This window comes from Rhinichthys klamathensis, unplaced genomic scaffold (assembly GCF_029890125.1).
Source record: "Rhinichthys klamathensis goyatoka isolate OS25496 unplaced genomic scaffold, OSU_Roscu_1.1 h1tg000501l_1, whole genome shotgun sequence".
Classification (NCBI taxonomy): domain Eukaryota; kingdom Metazoa; phylum Chordata; class Actinopteri; order Cypriniformes; family Leuciscidae; genus Rhinichthys; species Rhinichthys klamathensis.
Genome location: NW_026606982.1, coordinates 1,541,628 through 1,560,407, shown reverse-complemented (window position 1 = coordinate 1,560,407; position 18,780 = coordinate 1,541,628). Strand labels below are relative to the sequence as shown.

Sequence of the window (18,780 nt, the reverse complement as noted above, 5' to 3'; positions counted from 1 at the left end):
TGTCTCTCTCATGTTTTTCTTCTTTTTTCATTCTATACTAATTACAGCATCATTTTATGGTTCTGTTCAACATATGGAGCCCAGAGTGAAGCTAAATTATCTTTCATTTGGCATTCCTCCCAGTCTGATAGATTCACTGCTCCGAACTCTTCTCCTCACATTTTTCTTGCATTGTCGATCTGCTTATCTGCCCTCATGACCTTATCTGCTCTTATGAACCACAAGCCCTCAGCATCACATATTTGCCTGTAGAACAATCTGGGGTCGTAATGTTGTGTGTGTGTGTGTGTGTGTGTGTGTGTGTGTGTGTGTGTGTGTGTGTGTGTGTGTGTGTGTGTGTGTGTGTGTGTAGCTTTGATTGGGAAGCGGGGCCAACTATTATCCATCTTTTTTGTTCTTCAAATCCACTCCAGATGTGATGTGCATTTTATAGAGCAGACCTGATTCTTGAACACATACTTGTATTGAAAAACACATACACAGCAGAAACACAAGACACATTTTGCACAAGATGCAAGATGCTTTCTGAAGCTGAAAATGTTTCTAACTCTAATTGGCTAATTTTACTAGAATGCATAATATGTACCCCCCTGAAGCAAACAGAGATATTTGCAAATTCAGCAGTCAAAAGGCAAAACAAGTTCACAAGTTCGTTGGGTTCACGTGTACAGAAACACTCACAAGCCAGGCATTTTTTCTCTGTCTTACTTTCCCGTGGTTTAGAATTATTATAATATTCTCAAGAGAAAAAAAAATTCAGTGGTTAGCTGCATTTCATCGGCATCTGTTAAACTTCATTCTATAAGTCAAGATGTCCCATGAGTTGGCTGGACCATGGTCATCAGTTGACCATGTTTAGTCACTATAGTGTCATGATACATTTGTTGCCGCCTTCTCAAAGTGTCAGACACTGATTTGGAAGTAAACTATCACTGACAGACATCTATTTCAGCTTGAGTCCCTGATTAAAAACAAACATGCTCAACAATGCAGCTGTACATTTAGAACTGACTTCTGATAGGCTACTTACAAAAAACCTTCTTGAGAAAACAACTTAAATGTCGAGATCACATGAAAATAAATTTTTTATCATGACTTACCTATAGAAATATGCTGCTTCCATGATCATATGCTATGAGGGCCTAAAAGTGTTCAATAAATAGCGAATCCTCCACCAATACCATTTTAAAAATAATTTTAAGAACCACTCGCCCATGTATGTTTTTTCAGGTCATTCCTTCATAGTCTGTTTCTCTTACTCCTTGAAAACACGTATATAACTTGATTACGCTAATGATCAAACTCATGCAAGCTTTTCCCAGTGGAGCTGAGTGCGCTCGGTCACGCGCACTGCAGTATGCTGACTCCACATTCAGACTCTTGGCGTGAACATGCACAGCCGCAATTCACGCAACAGCTATACAATGAAATATGCGCATTTGTTTATCTGCACTGAAATCGCGTTTTATCTGCAGTTCTGAATGACAAGGAATAGACACGCCACGCCAGTTTCTCACAACAACTATGAGTAGCTACTGAACATTCACGCCTGTCCTCGAAACTATTGCGCAAACACTTAGCCTATTAGGCCTACATGGTTAACTTTTGTTAAATTAACCTAAATAATCGAGATCTGCCACACAGGCAAAATGCATCCCCCCCCCTGAAATTCTAGAACACTTCACACGCGACAATAACACATAACATCATGAACTTAATAACAGTCACATAACTATAGCTATAGCATAATATATAAGCCCATACTGTAGGGTGTAGGCTATCACATATTCAAATTCAAAGTAGCCTTGCTAACTTACATTGTAATGTAAGTTAGCTATACAAACACGTATTTTATGAAAGCTGAGTTTACTTACAATAAATCTGTTGATATCCAATGTCAGATTCTGTGGAAAAAATCAGTAACGATGTTCTTTACAACTTATATCAGTCCGTTGAGGGCTCAAAGACAATTTTGGCAACAGTTTGAAGTGAGGGTCCAGCAGCCCCTCGCGCTGTGCTTATGCGGTTTTAACGGTCGCTGGGGAACGCGCCATTGTGAATGAACACAAAGCGGGGGCCCGGGAGGGCTGGACGTGAGGCCGCCGTCGCACTTTTAAATCGGTCTTAACATATTGCTGCTGCGTTGCCAAGCGATTCTGAACACTTGATAGATGGCACTCACCAGGCCTGAAATTTTAAAACATAATAAGCACAGGAGGTGGAAGCACCATCAGTCTATATTACAAACTAAATGGGGTATTTGCTTAGTGAGCATCTGAACGTGTGGCAAGTATATGGAACAGTATAAAGGGATAAAGGGACCGTCTGCACGGGGGTTTCCTGCAGGCTTTGTTATTAGTTGGAGGTCTGTAGGCAGTTGAAAGCTTTCTGGTTGAGTTTCAAGGTCAGATTCAGAACAACTTGTTCTATGGCACAGAAGTGGTCAAGATAATGAACATAGCTTATTCATTTGCTACAGCCTAGTGCATTTTCATAATTATTTCTGCTCATTATTGCAGAAAATAACATCAAAGTCAGCTCTAAAAGCACTGTGTCTAGCGGAGGAACAGGAGGGAGGAGGAGAGATTTGCATTTGAGGCAAGCTGATTCTTGTTAAGATGGTAAACTTCATATGGATGGGTTAAGGACAAGGTCAAAGTTCATGACCTGTCAATGTCTTAGCTGGCAGAGCAGACAGAGAAAGAGGACTGCTTTGTGCTTCGACATGTATGGGAACCGAAAATATTTAAAAAGGGAAGACTAAGCACAGTTATAACCAAATAATGCCTTGACTGTCAAGCTTTTGAAAGTCTGAAGTTTTTGATTGACATGGCGGAGACAGGGGATGGAACGTAACATTTTTTGTTTGAACATCAGTAACTCATTTGTTGTTGTTTGTGCTGGATCTCTCAAACTTTGATACACGGCAGCCACATTTGTCTACTACAAATAAAACTTACTTGGATCACAGATTGTGAGTTAATGTCAAAAACAAAAAGTGTAGTTTCAACCTTGTAACACTAGCCGTGTATTGTTGTAACAATGAGAGGTAATTTGCAAGAACTTTATTCAAAACGTATTGGTTCTTCAATAAAGTGAACAATTTAAAGTGACAAAAAACATAGCTTAGTACATTTCTTGTTGGATTTTAAATTTAGCACAAAAACAACTTTTGTTTGTTGCCATTCACTTATTTTTATGTAAATTCTGGGACAATCACACACACACACACACACACACACAACTGGATGGAAACTATAAATGCGGATACATTCTAAAAATGTATGTGCTTAATTGAAGCAGGTACAGTTTTTATCTGGTAAACTACGATGGAAACACATTTACTGAATGATCCTTTAATGCACTACAAAAAACTCACGTGACTGCCTCCAAAGAGGATGTGATTGATATTGGAATCATCATAAGAGGTTGGTTGTAACATTTTTAATGTAACTGTTTACACTATCCCCACCCCAAACAACCTTAAGCTAATTGTTTTAGCACGTGGGTTTGAAGTTAGCATGAATGTAAAACATTAAATTGAACTAAAGAAAGAGCTACTTTAGGATATGCAAATAAAATAATTGTAGCCTATCTAAAATACAATGATTGTTAGACAAAATGTAACCCTTTTGTCTAACAATCATTGTAATTTTAAGGTGACGTATGTAGGCCTACTTACTATAGAGTTATGGTTTAGGGTTAGTTACTTAATTATTCATAATTTACTGTAAGTACATTTAGTAACGTGTCACCTTAAAAAAAAAGTGTTACAGACAAAAAATGATCTTGCTTAAAAAAAAACGTTTTCCTGAAAATCAATTTTTTGGTCATAAAATATTGCTCAGTCATTGCCCCTCCCCTCCACCCTATATTAATCTTATATTTAAAAATCTCTAGAATTTATAAAAAGAACGCCACACTTTTTTTCTTTTCAAATCATGTTTTTATTCCTAATATTAGATGTAGATACACAAGTCAACAAACAAGTCTTTTTTCTTGTTTAGATCAGTAATGAAAAATGCTCCACAGCACACTTGCCCCCAAGTGGCGGGGTTTGGTATTACAGACGAGAAACTCAGCAGGAATAAGCTGCAGTTGCAACAGTAGTATTAATAATAGTAATATTAATAATGACTTTTATTATAATAATAACAATACTAACAACAGATAATAGTAGTGATATTAACAACTCAGGTTTAAAATCAAGAATGGAATTAACATTCTTCAATAAATGGTATTTTTATTGGGTATTTGGTGAAAATATTTTTGAAGACGCATCAAAATGTTGTAAAATATACTACAATTGAATGAGGGGGAAAATATGCTTAAAAAAAACCCAGATTTCATCAAATCTAATGCTCAGTCCACTTACTTTTACTAAGAGAGGAGTTTCTCCCCATTGAATTCACTGTATTCATGTATTGCAATATAATTACATTTCATTTTCCGTACAATTTTCCTCACCAGTCCATTGAAATTTACACAGACTGAATTATCTAGATTCGCTTATGTGCCACAATGTTACAGACCATCTAAGCAAACTGGGTTAAAACCAACCACACTGGGAAGTGTAAAACGTGAGAGGAAGAAAACGTTTTCAGATTAAGCACCTATGATTAAAAGAATAGAAAAAAAAAATCAACAGCACAAATTTGAGAGTGCACAAATCCAATGCAACACATTGACTTATCTCAGGAAGAAATGTATCACACAGTCCCAAAACCGTATGTGTATATAGGCTCATCCTAATTGGATCCTCTTACAGCTCTATGACGGTATTCTGTGTGAACAAAAGCACTGGTCTACAACTAGATCATTCTACTGCAGCGTTTTAACCTTTAGAATAGAGAACATCAGACTGATCCAGAGAATGTTTCACAAAGGTGACTCCAAGCTCCAAATTTCTCATTCGGGAACAAGTCACAATTCACGTCACTGAACAGAGAGGAAAATGAGTTTCGGTGACATTGTCCAATCACTGAAAAAGGCTGTTTTTGAGGGTTCAGTAGAGAGTCTGCATCATTTTCCTTCACATCAAATGTCACAGCAAAAAAACAAACAAAAAAACAGTTCAGCTTTCAGTTTACTGCGTCTTCGTGCGGACCACTTAAATGCATCTCCAAAGGAAATGTAGAGATAATTGACATAAGAGTGGACATGGCTCAATACTCCACACACCTCACAGGAAGGGGCTTCAATGTATGACGTCAAAAAAAACACACCTTGCGCTAATATTAACACACCAAGGCAAGCTTTCACACAATCATGAGGCTGAAAAGTCTTTATCCTACAAAAATACTGCTTTCATGCCACAGTGGGTACACTTGTTACACCAGGACATCATGCGTTTAACTGCAAAAGTATATCTGAAATCATGTCAGCCAGGTTGCCATTGATTCTGCCTCTGTGTATGCTACTTACGGGACAGAAGAGAGTTATCTCTTTTTGACCGCAAGTATAAAACCTACAATTATATAAGTATGCGGTAAAAATTTCACATTCCTCCAAGGAAGATAATTTATAGTAACTTGTGATGTACAAATAAAGGGAAGAGATCATCTCAATCACCGTGCATGGGGGGAAAACTGTTGATTTGGTCCACATTAAGAATACCTCAGTAATTTTGTTTCTCATTCAGAGTTGAAGCACATTCACAACCGATATACCTGAAAGCAACCTCTTCAGAGCACACACACACACACACACCTCTAAAAATACAGCATCAACCTCAAGAGCATCACTGACACAAATCCCAATAATAGAGGTTCATCCCTGTAAAGTATTTAAAGTGTAGGGTTAGGAGAGAGAAAAGCATGTGCGTGTCCGTCGGTGTGTGAATGGTAAAAACTGATGCCTGAGAATACATTCCAATAGGAAACTTGGTCAACTACATATTCAAATCAAAGTTACAAGAAAATGGAAAAAAAAATATATATATGCTGTCCTCAAATTCTTTGTTTAACGTGAGTTTAATGTTGGCTTGTGCAAGTGATTCTTGTGTTGTGTCTGTTTGCTTTCGAGCAATTGTAAAACCAAAGTCCAAACCACAGCATCACACCTCAATTTCAATCTTCACAACAAACACTTTTCTGGTCTAAGAAAAGAACAAGATACAGAGGTTAAAGGAACTTGATGAGCTAAACAAACAAGCCACAGAATAAGAACACATACTTAAAGTTTCTTAATAGAAATGAGATAGAGAGAACAGAAAGATTAAAAAATATATATAATAAAGCCATCATAAATAGTGTTCCCTCCCCCCATTTAAGCTGAAAAACACTACTCTTTAAAAAAAGAAAGAAAAAAAAAGCATTCAACAGTCATATCAAGAAAAAATAAAAAGGAAAGGAAAAAGACCAGCATGACCTCCCACCTCTGACTTATGGGCTTCTTTCTGCTTTGTCCTCTCTGAACATGAGATCATACCAACTATACTTACATTTTCTTTAAATATTTTACTTTAAATCGACTCAAAAACAGAACAGCAAATAAACAATATTAATAATAGCAATAACAATAAAATCTTTAGCTATAAGTATAATAATACCGGAAAAAAAAGGACTGTAGTCCTTTACAAAGAAAGTGAGAGGTCAAAATTAAGACAGGAAATAGCACTCTTGGTCATTACAGTATGGAAATGCTGTCTAACCCAAAGATAAAATAATTTTTAGGGAAGAAGTTAAAAGGAAATGATTCAAATTGAAAGGAATGAGCTAAACTTTCAGGATGGCTCTCGGTCAGGGACGCCACTCCCTTGGCTTTGAGCGTTTGAGCTTTGGCGTTCCATATAAGAGGCAAACTTGAACAAAATCCAAAGAAGTGCGAAATGAAATAAAAAATAAAAATAAAAAAAATGAGTGGAAGAAAAATAAAGGGCAAAAACAAAAAACATTTCACAAAGTGACATGCGAGTTTTCTTTGCCTTTTCTAACTTAGTTTCTTTTGAGTGTTGACAAACTTCCATCTCGTTTGGCTCACTGTGGAGATCTGTGGGATATTTTGGTGCTTATTTCTTCTTGCCAAAGAAACTGAAGCGCTTCTCGCCGCCTCTATCTTTGCCGTCTTTGTTGCGCATGGTCACGCCTCCGGCCTCGCCCGAGCTGGGAGACATTGGCGGCATGGTCATCGCCCGACTTAAACCTCGTGTGCCACCCGGCGAGCGCTCGCCGGGCAACAGGGATGACTGGATTGATCGAATCCATGAACTCATCTCAGCCTGAGGGAGAAAAAAAATAAACATAAAAAAATTAATATACGAGTACGACCTAAAAACATTCTCTTTTCATCCTTTGCAAAAATTACCTCATCCTTCGCTTGGAACAAGAACTCTTTTCCATCCCCAAGCCTTTAAAAAAATGAAACACCATAATGTTACATTCAAAGAACTTAATTCATTTTCTTGCGTTTCATAATTACTGAGAAAATGTCTTCCCTCATCTCTTTCTCACCTAAGTTTAAATACATTTTTCCTCTTCTTGTAGTCATGGGCTACCTCACAGACAGCCTCGTTGAGGCTGATGGGAACTTCTCCATGGTAGGGGATTCCATTAGAGGCACTCTTGTTGTCCTTATAGAAGCCCATACTTCCCTTACGTAAAACGCAATATACATTCTGCCACGATCTGCAAATGCACAGAGAGAAAATCACACCATTTACATGATTAAACCTGATTAGATTCCCCTGATTATTCTTTCATAATTTATCTGCTTCCTGTGTCACCTGGTGGCTGCTTTTTTGTTGAGCGATTCCATTTCATGTTTCCTGCAAAGGATGCCCTCCATGGCTTCTGTGGCCGCCTCTGCTCCTCCTCGCCCTGGCAGTGTTGCTGAAGGGTCTTGCCGTGATGCTGAGTCCAGACCGCTGTCACGGCCCGGACCGTTAACTGATTCCGATTCTGATCCCTGGTTGACAGGAACAAGCCACAGTTAGTAGATGTTACAATAATGCATTGTTTCTATTACCACATATAGTGATTAGGTCACTATTGTTCTGGTCAATACTATTTTTATTCGTTAAAGGCTTTATGTAACTTGTTCACAGTTACATGCTATATTAATAGGCAACAAACATACTTTAAACTGTTCATTAAAAATATTACATTCTCACACTACCGTTTGGGGTTATAAGATTTTTTTTTAAAGAATTCTCTTATGCTCACCAAGACTGTATTTTATTTGATCACAAACACATAAAAAATAGTATTGTGAAATATTACCACTATTTAAAATAACTTTTCATAGAAATGTAATTTTTAAAAATGTAATTTATGCTGTGATGGAAAGCTGAATTTTCATTACTTCAGTTTTCAGTGTCACATGATCCTTCAGAAATCATTCTAATATGCTGATTAGGTGCTAGAGAAACATTTTGTATATATATTATCAATGTTGACAGCATTAATCTTTTGTAACAACGTAAAAGTCTTTACTGTCACTCTTAAATCATTTTATTGTGTCCTTTTTTGAATAAAAGTAAAAATTTATTTAAAAAAAATCTTACTGACCCTTCATAACATGTCCTGTCTCAGTATTCTCATACATCTCATAAATTAACTTAAACCCACAGTTATTTTTTTTGTGTCTAACTGAATTTTGAGGTGTAATCCCTGACTAATGACAAACAAATATTTCTGGACGTTACTTTATCATCCAAATGAACAGATGAATCAAAATATTCAAACTCAATAAGCACAATATGTACATGCACACAAAAGGAAAGGAAAGGCACACTCAAAGACATAAGGAGACTAAAAAAAAACCCACATACACACACACCGGCATGTTCCACCAAAGACAAACGTGGGGCAGTATGGAAAAGCTGGGAGTATATGGGCGTAATAATGAAATAACACTGCCACAAAGACACTGGGACACATCTGCCTAACTCAAACTACCTTTATATTCTAAGCCAAATAAGTAAATACAAATGTTAGGAAAAATAGTTGCCTTGGAATAAAGTAAAATCCGATGAAACTGAAGGAAATAAAGAAACAATGTCTCAGTTGGATTAGTAGGGGATTAGTTGATAGTTGTTGTGATGTACCCGAATACTAGCCCCTGGTTTCACAGACAAGGCTTTAAACCTAGTCCCAGACTAAAATGCATGTTTGAGCTGTTTTCACTGAAAGCAACTTGCACTGAGATATCTTAAATTTTGTCAGTGCCATTGTTTTGTCTCAAGATGCACACCAGTAATGTTTTTTTTCCAAGGCATGTTTATAAAAGATACTTAAAGCTGCAGTCCGTAGCTTTTTTAAGTTAAAAATAATCCAAAATAATTATATTAAAAAAAACTTATTCTGCCAGTGGTCAAAACTATCTGCTTGCCATAGCTAGATTCAAAACGGTTAGCTTGTAATAATGATTTTAATTCCAGTGGTACTGGTGGGTTTCCGCGGGAAATTCGAGCATGTCTTTGCGTCATTACGTCACACCCGTACACATAAAGAAGGAGTTTCGGCTAGCCGGCTATACTGCGCGTGACGAGATGTTTAGATGTATAGGCTTTTCTCGCAGCACTTTACATAATTAAACTTATGGCATCCAGAAAGATCCAAACAACAATCATCAGTGTCAACTGGAGATTCAGCAGTTATAAAACCCAAAAGACTTCGTACTTCGGATTTAAGGTGGCTAGAGAAAGAGAAAGAAACCGTCTCATGCGAACACAAGGATTAAACATCGGCGGGGCTTTTGAAAAGTGCGTGAACTCCGTGTTTTGAAGGGGTTCAAAACGGAAGAAGAGACGGCTTTTTTCTGCTGAACAAGTAAGACATTTCAATAGTTCAATCGTGTAACGTTACGTTTTCTTAATTCACACAGTTATGGAGTTTCCTTTGTTGTGCCTTTCTCGTTTTGCTATTATGGAGAATATGAATTCTGAACTACACAGGTAACCATAAAACACATTAAATTTAACATTAGTCACGCAATGCTGATGTTGTTAACATGAACAATTTAAGAACAAAGTAGGCTATAATTTGCACGGTTGCTATAAATCGCGTTGATTAAATCTAACGAAGCTTATCATGTCGAATGCTTTTTCCCCCTTAGTTGGTCAGAATAAAAATGGATGTTACTTACTTGTTCAGAAGACATTTTCTTATGAAAATTCTTATGTTGGTCAAACTTTCAAAAAGTGAATCTGTGATTCTGTATGACAGTAGGCTATCCACACAGCGCGGTGACTGACAGCAGCACTCGCCTCAAAACACTGTGTTCATCCACGCTGTTTCATGCCGATTTACAACCGACGTAAAGATGATAATTCCGCGAATCACTGCAGTTACAGATTTCGAACAGAGAGATGGCGACAAAGAGGAAAAGCTACGGACTGCAGCTTTAACTGTCCTAATTGAACTAAGGCCTAATCCTGAAAATCTGTTTGTGAAACCAGTTACCAGGCCTAGACCTACTGTAAGTTAAAATCCCCTGACAACAAACAGTAAAACAACAGCACTCCACAGAACAACAAAGCTGCCTTTTAACATCATAAAATAGACATTTGTATGTGATAAAGTGCATCGCAAACACTGATGTTGAAGCTCAGGCCTAAGCAAGACAAAAATATCATAAGTTCAAAATTACAGTAGCCAAATACATACATAAAAAGCACAAGACTGATTCACTGAAAGCAATAAAAAGCAGCAAAGCTGTGACTTTGCCTTCTAGCAGGTGTGGTATAGCTGCCATCATGCTGCAAGGCTGCTGGGTTGTTAAGCGCAAGCAGCGATGCTACACTACGGCTACAGGCGAGGCTGGCGCTACGGGGTTAGTACTCACACGCACCTGTGCCTTGTGGGGTTTAGGCACAGGCTTAGAAACTGGGTTAGACTGAGGTTTACTCTCTGGTTTACGTTCGGCTTTCTTGAGTTCAGATACAGAGACCGATATTGACTGCAGACAAGAGACGTCACAAGAATGTGTTAACATGTGAGCGTGTTCGAATTAGCACTTGTTTGTGTTGAAACATTGTTCTGACAATTAAAAGGACATCCACACTGTGTGACCATGAAGACGTACTGAAAGTTTTGAGAGACGCTCATTTTGTTGCAACATTCTCCCACACTCAAAGAGACTCAAGAGTTTACAGCAGAACATTGATATCAACATGAATAATTGAGAGGAACAAGAAAAAGACACTGAACACACAAACAGACAGCACAATTGAGACGGGACTGTGACGTGTGTCTTGAAATGAATTTTAAAACTGTGTCTGTATACTAACATGTGATGTAATCATGTATGAAAGTGAATGCATAACTGGATCAATATGAATAGAGAATTTAATGCAAGCACAGTGTGGACCATATCTGACCTGTGATGTTTCCTGGTCACTGTAGACACCATTGACAGATACTGACTGGTTCAATGTAGTCTGGTCCAGACTCGTCCTTAAAGAGAAGCAAACATACAAGTGTAAAGTCGCCATTAAAAACAGAAAGTTACAACTATGATCCAGAAGTATCTTTTTGACACAACTGTCAATAGCAATGTCTTATTTAGCTGTTTTTTCTTAAATCAACTTAAATCATTTGATTTAATGTTTTCCTGAAGAGGAAGAAAAAAAACATTAAAAAAAGCTAATATATATTTACACTACCGTTCAAAATGTTGGGGTTGGCAAGATCGGTTAATGTTTTTAAAAGAAGTCTCTTATGCTTACCAAGGCAGCATTTAAAAAAAAAAAATCACAAATACAGTAAAAACAATAATATTGTGAAATATTTGTACAATTTTCTATTTAAATATAATTTAAATAGTAATTTATTCAGTAATTTTCAGAATCATTACTCCAGTCTTCAGCGTCACGATCCTTCAGAAATTATTCTAATATGCTGATTTGGTGAAACATTTATTTCAGAGCTGCATAACATTTTTTGGAAACCATGATGCATTTTTTTTCAGGATTCTTCTCTATCTAATAGAAAGTTCAAAAGAACCGCATTTATTTAAATAGAAATCTTGTAACAATGTAAAAAAAAAAAGAAGACTGTCCCTTCTGATCAATTTAATGCATCCATGCTGAATAAAAGTATTAATTTCTTTAAATGAAAAAGTCTTACTGACCCCAAACCTTTGAATGGTAGTATAAATATAATGGTTTTATTTCATTGTCAAAGCCTATTTTTACTTACATTTTGCACTTGGTGAGTATTTTTGTTTTTGACATTGGTTACAAGGTAAAAAAAAAAAAAAAACGAGTAACAAGAAAAAAAATTTAAAAAGCAAACGGAAAAAATGACCACCCCTGGTACAGTCTATTTCTTACCTTGCAGCAGAATCGTTAATCTCAGACTGGACTACTTCCTCCACGGGGGGAGGTGTGGGTGGTCGTCGGGCCCTCTCTTCCTCTTCCCGTTTTCTTTGAATTTCCTGTTCCTCCAGCTGACAGAGAATAACATGAGAAAGTGAGAACATGTAAAAAAGGATGCAATAAATGGCGTTATCATTACAAATCCTGCACTTTTATAGGTGTAGGTGTGTAGTTAACAAACCGTGGTGAGCTTCTCTAGCTGTGTGAAACGATCTTCCCAGCCTGCTGCCAGTTTTTCAAAGGCTTCGTGGCGTTTGATAAGACTCTCAACCTCGTCTACGTTAGAGCCCAATTCTGCAGCCCTGACCAGCGGCTCCTGTCCAGCCAGCCACGATTCGGCCATAGATGCATCCCTACTAAACTGTAACACTTCCAGAACTGACATACACACAGAAGCAGAGGAATAACAGAGTATGAGTTATCACATGAATGCAAGGATGCCATATGGTCAAATAATATCATAATTAGAAAAAACATCAAAAAGCATATATCAAAACTGCCCCCTTAGATGCAAATCTCTTTAGCATGCTACTACGAGCCACAGAAACAAGCTTCCTCCCACATACTCACCGAGCTGTAAGTGGTCCATTTTCTCTTGCCACTTCTGATTAATTTCAGTGCGTTTGGCCTGAAGCTGATCCAATTTCTCTTGAATCTAGAAATCACAGACATCCTATTACCTCAGCGTGTGAGTGGGTGCATGTGGGTTTCCTTGGCTAACATGCAGTGATAAATATGTGAATGTGCATGTTCATTTGTGTGTATGTGGTGTGGACAAACCTCATCTGAAGCATAGTGGTTGTTATTGATGAGGGTCCGTCCCATTTCACTGCAAGCATTGAAGCTGTCTGCTCTAGTGTCTATCTCAGACTTAATGTCCTGATGGTTGGCAATGACCAGACCAGCTGAGGAGACGTCCCTACAACAACACAGAGCATATATGACTCTCATCATTTCTTTACTTACTCATGTATATAAATCCTTTTTTAACAGATTCCTAACAACTGTTGGTGTACAATTCTGAGTCAGTTTTATATTATTTTGTGTACTTAAATTAGTTGTATGAATTGTATACTATATCCGTGTATATTCCCTACCGTTCAAAAGGTTTTTTTTTTCAAAACAATACTTTTGTTAAAGCAATGATACATTAATGATCAAAAGTGACAGTAAAGACATTTATAATGTTACAAAGTCTTTTATATTTCAAATAAATGCTGTTATTCTGAACTTCATTCATCAAAGAATCCTGAAAAAAACACAAGCATCCACAGCACAACTGTTTTCAACATTGATGATAATAATAAATGGTAAATGGTAAATGGACTGCATTTATATAGCGCTTTCACAGACCCAATGGCCACCAAAGCGCTTTACAATTTGCCTCACATTCACCCATTCACTCACACATTCATACACCGACGGGCGACGGCAGCCATGCAAGGCGCCATCCAGCTCGTCGGGAGCAGCTGGGGTTAGGTGTCTTGCTCATGGACACCTCGACACATGGTCAGGTGGAACCGAGGATTGAACCACCAACCTTCCGGTTTGTAGACAACCCACATGAACCACTGAGCCACTGCCACTAATAAATGTTTCTTGAGCACCAAATCATCATATTAGAATGATTTCTGAAGGATCATGTGACACTGACGACTGGAATTCAGCTTTGCCATATTATTTTAAAATATATTGAAATATAAAACAGTTATTTTAAATTTGTAACAATATTTCACAATATTACTGTACTGAACTGTTTGATCAAATAAATGCAGCCTTGGTGACCATAAGAGACTTTAAGAAATCGTACTGACCCCAAACTTTTGAACGTTAATGTATGTTTGATTTAGACTTCACAATGTGTATGGTTTGTATGTACCTCGGACTGTCATGTGACTGGATCTGTAAGTTGATTCCCTCCATCCACAACATGAGGTCTCTGACCATGTTTAAGAATCTGAACTTCTCCACTGTGTCCAGCAGGAGCAGCCGTCTGGCTTGGGTGGCAGATTGAAGCCCCTCCCAGGCCTCTGTGACCGCACACTCATGGCGATGGATCTCATCAGCTTTCTCTCCGGCGTACGCTTTCTGCAGACGTGCAGCATCGTCCTGCACCTGTGTGACCTGCAATGAAGGGTCAAAGAATGATGTTTAACCTTAAGACGCATAATCAAACCGTCAAAATCAAGCCATCAGAAAATGCAGAGCAGGGGTGCCCAATCCTGCTCCTGCCGATCGACTGTCCTGCACAGTTCATCTCCAACGCTAATCAAACACACCTTCCTTTAATTTTCAAGTGATCCTGAAGAGCTTTATTGGTTGCTTTAGGTGTGTTTGATTAGGGTTGGATATGAACTGTTCAGGACAGTCGATTGGCAGGAGCAGGATTGGGCACCCCTGATGTAGTGCAGGGGTTCCCAAATTTTTCCATTCCAGGACCCACGTAGACAAGAATAATCCATCTCAAGACCCACCAAAATAATTTTAAAGCATGAATGTGGGGTGGGAGGCGTTACTTCTCTTTAGAGCAGTTTTTTTCCTTGTCATAGTATGACATATAAGTTTAATTGCAAAACAAACTTATGGTACATTATCAAAAAGTTTGAGAATTAAAATAGTAGCCTAATGGCTGTTGAAATAATGTGAAGAATACTGAGTAGTTTTTGTCTGCTGCCTCAACTGATTTACCCAAACATGGCAAAACAAATTTAAAGAAATGAAAAAGATTAAGTAAGCTTAATCTTAACCAAAGGTTTGATATGACAAAAAATCAGAACATAAAAAAAATAATAGACTAATAATTTTATTTGACAGTATGCCCAGGACCTAGAATTTCAATACTAATATTTATGCTGCGAGTGTTGTTAAACTCATTGCGTTGTTCAGCGCAGAAAACGCTTTCGTGCTCGTGTGTATACATTTTAAATACTTTTTCCATATATTTTCCTTATGCGTTTGGTATATCAAAATGCATGCGAGGGAACACAAAACAACGCACTCTTACGACGACCATATCTCTGAAAGACAACAGCGCTGTGTTGAACAGACGACAGAGATTAATGCGTTTCCCAAAAGCATCGTATGCCTAAGTTGATCGTAGAACCATTGCCACCAATGGTCTATACAATCAACTTAGCTCACGATGCTTCTGGGAAACGCAGCCCAGACCTGAATCAGCCTTTCGTGACATTTGAATTCTCCGGTGTAATGCGATCTCATGCAGAATGCAGTGCAGTGATTGGAGTAAACGAGTTTCTTCTCGTTAATAATGCGCACCAAACTGCTTAGTGAACCGAAGCCGCTCTGAGACGGTGAAAATTGTTATCACAACAAGTCGCACGCGCGCGCTTCATGAAACACAATACTGACATATTTATCTTTAATTTAACGTTGAATCAATTTAAATTTAACGTTGGTTCACCGTGCAACCTGTTTGTATGCGTGACTCATGAAACGTAAATTCAGCTGCAGCCAATATAGTGATTGCGCGACCCACCTCTTCCCAATCTGCGACCCACAGTTTGAAAACCCCTGATGTAGAGTATTTATGGGAAAAGGTTAAAGGAAGGCTCTCACCTGTCCGCTGAGTGCCTGCACATCATGCTCATAGGCCGTATGCTGTCTAAGCAAGTGCTGGACAGTGTTCAGGTCCCGTCCAAGTTCGGCTCCAGCCAGTGTCTCCTTCTTCTCCCTTATGAGCCCAAGAGCTTCCCGGGCATCCTGATGGAAGCGGTGCAGCTCGTACGAGGCGGCCAGCATCTGTGTGCGTGTGTCGATGAGCTCCAGCAGGTCGGCCCAGGCCTCATTGAGCCCGTCCTTCCACTCAGCTACACTGGCGTTTTCCGGATGACCTGACTCGATAAGTTCATCTGCCTGAGCGTTCACTGCATCCACACGCTCCTGGCCAATTGTGCTGGTGTCCCGTGCAAATTCCCGGAACTTATCACGCAACATCTGAAGGATCAAGAGAGAACATCCAGAATTATAGACGGCAATCACACTGTATAATCTTCTAAGAAATCTGGATACATTTGAAAAAGGTAGTGGAAAAAGTTCCATCAACACTAGCAATTTCAAGCGATTTTCGCCAAACTAATTTTTTTTTAAAAGAAAACACTAAAATCATCATACTGCACATGCATAAAATGTAATAAAAGCTCACCGAGGTGATACAGAGAAACCAGACATAATTAAGTTCCCACGACATTCTTCTCGCACAATCACTTTATTAGCAAAATATCTCACCACTTACTGATTCGATTTGGTCGCAAACAACAAAGCGAAAACTGCTTTTAAAATGTATCTACTTGAGAGAGCATCTTCAAAAAGCTCAGTTTTCACAAGACAACTGAGTGTTGGTGTCTCAGTGTGGACGTAAGGTCAAAACGTAGAGAAAAAAGTGCGTTTTCACATGTATCCGGATTAGTGTAGATATAACCTGAAGAAGTAGTTCACATAATAAATATGATAAACTGCATGAAGTTTTTGCAATTCCAGGAGTTAAGATTAAGGAAGCGAGGAGGGGAAAATAGATTTCATACCGTCACATGTTCGTAGTCTTGTCCAAGTTCATGAGATCCGGCGACGACCTCTCTCTCAGCGATCCACTGCTCTAAATCATCCACCTCTCTCTTCAGCTGGGTCAGTCTCAGTCTCTCCTGCAGTTTACCCCTCCTCTCTTCAGCCAGATCCTTCAACCCTGCATACAGTTTATCCACCTGGGCCTGCCTCAGAGTGATTCTTTCACTACAAGAGGAGAAAGAAAATAGATTATACCAAAACTTGACTTCAAACGCTTTATCTGACAGTCCACCAACCCTTTTATACTCCCCACCTCTCTGGGTGTTCGCTGTTCACCATTAGTCTGCTGCTATTGGCCAGCTGGTGGATGGTCTGAGCGTAGTCCTCTAGAGCCTGCTCCAGAATCTGGTGTTTCTTCACCATCACCAGAGCACTCTGCTCATCCTACAACAACCATAAAAACTTTAAACACTCCAATAACAGCACAGAACTTTGGCAAATTATTTAAACTCAGAGTTATAGAATGACTGTACTTCTAAATGAGAATTTAGTTGGGACTAAAAATTTGAACCTTATCAAACTCTCTCACATTTTAGCTTCTTCAAAGAAAGGTCTCATGATCAAACAGTCTCAAACTGGGATGTATTTAAACAGTACTGAAGGAGGTCTATTGTATGCAGGGCTTTTGAATGGCAGTGTATGTCTCATACTTGTGCAAATTTCTTTCAAGCATCTTTTGAATAGCTGTTAATAACACCTACATAGTTCAGTCTCACTGACCTTTGCCTTCTCCTCTGACATCATATGAAGCTCTTGTTCCCCCATCCAGGCCTCAGCCTCCGCAGCATCTGCGTAAAACTGCTGTGCTCGGTTAGCCTCTGCTAGCCTCATGTTTCTCTTCTCTGTCTCAGAAATCATAAGGGCCCACAATTCCCTCAGCTCCGCCAGACGTTCATCAAGAGCAGCTCTCCTCTCCCTGTCCACCTCTGACTCTTTCCCAGGAGACATGTTTCGACCGTGAGCCTGTATGTCATCGATACGGGGCTGATGACCCTGAATCTCCTTCTGCAGAGTCTAGAGGATAATGGAAATTTAGTCAGACAGCGAAAAAAATTAAATAAAAACATTTTTATAACTTCAAAAACATTGATTGAGCAATCGATTACCTGATTCTTTTTGATGAGCAACTGAACACTGGGCAGATCTTTACCGTGGTCTGTTGAAGTGGCAAGGGGCATCCTTTCCTTCACCCATAACTTTAGACAAAAACATAAAAAATTACTTAAAACTTTTCCAAATGAATATTGCGTGCATGTATGAGTATACCAAAAAAATAAATTATGTGTGGGATTTACACTACTGTTCAAAAGTTTAAAAGGGACAGTTCACCCAAAAATACAAATTCTGTCACCATTTAATCACCCTTCAATTTGTGTTCCGAAGATTAATGAAAGTCTGACAGGTTTGGAACGACATGAGGGTGAGTAATTAACGACAAAAATTTTTATTTTTGGGTGAACTATCCCTTTAAGGTTGGTAAGATTTGTTAATGTTTTTGAAAGAAATGAAGCAACACTGATTTACCACTGCTACCATTTACCATTTGTCGAATGTACTGTTTTGTTTTTTTATACAGTGTAGCGGTTCTTGCTTGTGACTCACAATCTCATCCTCAAGGTCTCTGTTGAACTGATGAGCCTCTTTTGAAGCAAGAAGATGCTGCCTCCGCTGTTTTAGAGGGTCCTGCAGCTGAGCAAAGCTGTCTGTCACCCTTCTCTGCTGACCATCCACCTCCACTGTCCCAGAATCCTCTTGGGCCAAGGCCAGAGCCTGTGACTGCAGAGACTGGACCTCTTTCTCACGCACCTCCATCTGATGCTCCAGCATCTGACACACACACACACACACAACAAGTACAGGGTCACATAAGGGGTCATTAG

At 38.7% G+C, this 18,780-nt stretch overlaps 1 protein-coding gene across 6 annotated transcripts in view; it reads right to left on the bottom strand.

Moving 5' to 3' along the window:
* Positions 1-6,795: 6,795 nt before the first annotated feature.
* The window catches only part of LOC130072648 (spectrin beta chain, non-erythrocytic 1), a 91,915-nt gene continuing 79,930 nt past the window's right edge, over positions 6,796-18,780 (bottom strand). For 2 of the 6 annotated variants that reach the window (XM_056237841.1, XM_056237843.1), the window contains 17 exons: positions 18,503-18,727; positions 18,007-18,096; positions 17,621-17,914; positions 17,154-17,284; positions 16,861-17,065; positions 15,896-16,273; positions 14,199-14,443; positions 13,100-13,238; positions 12,890-12,974; positions 12,501-12,697; positions 12,275-12,390; positions 11,321-11,396; positions 10,786-10,899; positions 7,724-7,905; positions 7,452-7,625; positions 7,306-7,348; positions 6,796-7,219 (listed from right to left, as the gene is read on the bottom strand). In XM_056237841.1, coding sequence (XP_056093816.1) covers positions 7,010-7,219; positions 7,306-7,348; positions 7,452-7,625; positions 7,724-7,905; positions 10,786-10,899; positions 11,321-11,396; positions 12,275-12,390; positions 12,501-12,697; positions 12,890-12,974; positions 13,100-13,238; positions 14,199-14,443; positions 15,896-16,273; positions 16,861-17,065; positions 17,154-17,284; positions 17,621-17,914; positions 18,007-18,096; positions 18,503-18,727 — 2,904 coding nt within the window. In that variant the 3' untranslated portion in view covers positions 6,796-7,009. Of the gene's footprint in view, positions 7,220-7,305; positions 7,349-7,451; positions 7,626-7,723; positions 7,906-8,763; positions 8,977-10,785; positions 10,900-11,320; positions 11,397-12,274; positions 12,391-12,500; positions 12,698-12,889; positions 12,975-13,099; positions 13,239-14,198; positions 14,444-15,895; positions 16,274-16,860; positions 17,066-17,153; positions 17,285-17,620; positions 17,915-18,006; positions 18,097-18,502; positions 18,728-18,780 lie in introns of those variants that run through there. The other 4 variants (XM_056237844.1, XM_056237845.1, XM_056237842.1 and 1 more) reach the window with 3 other exon arrangements.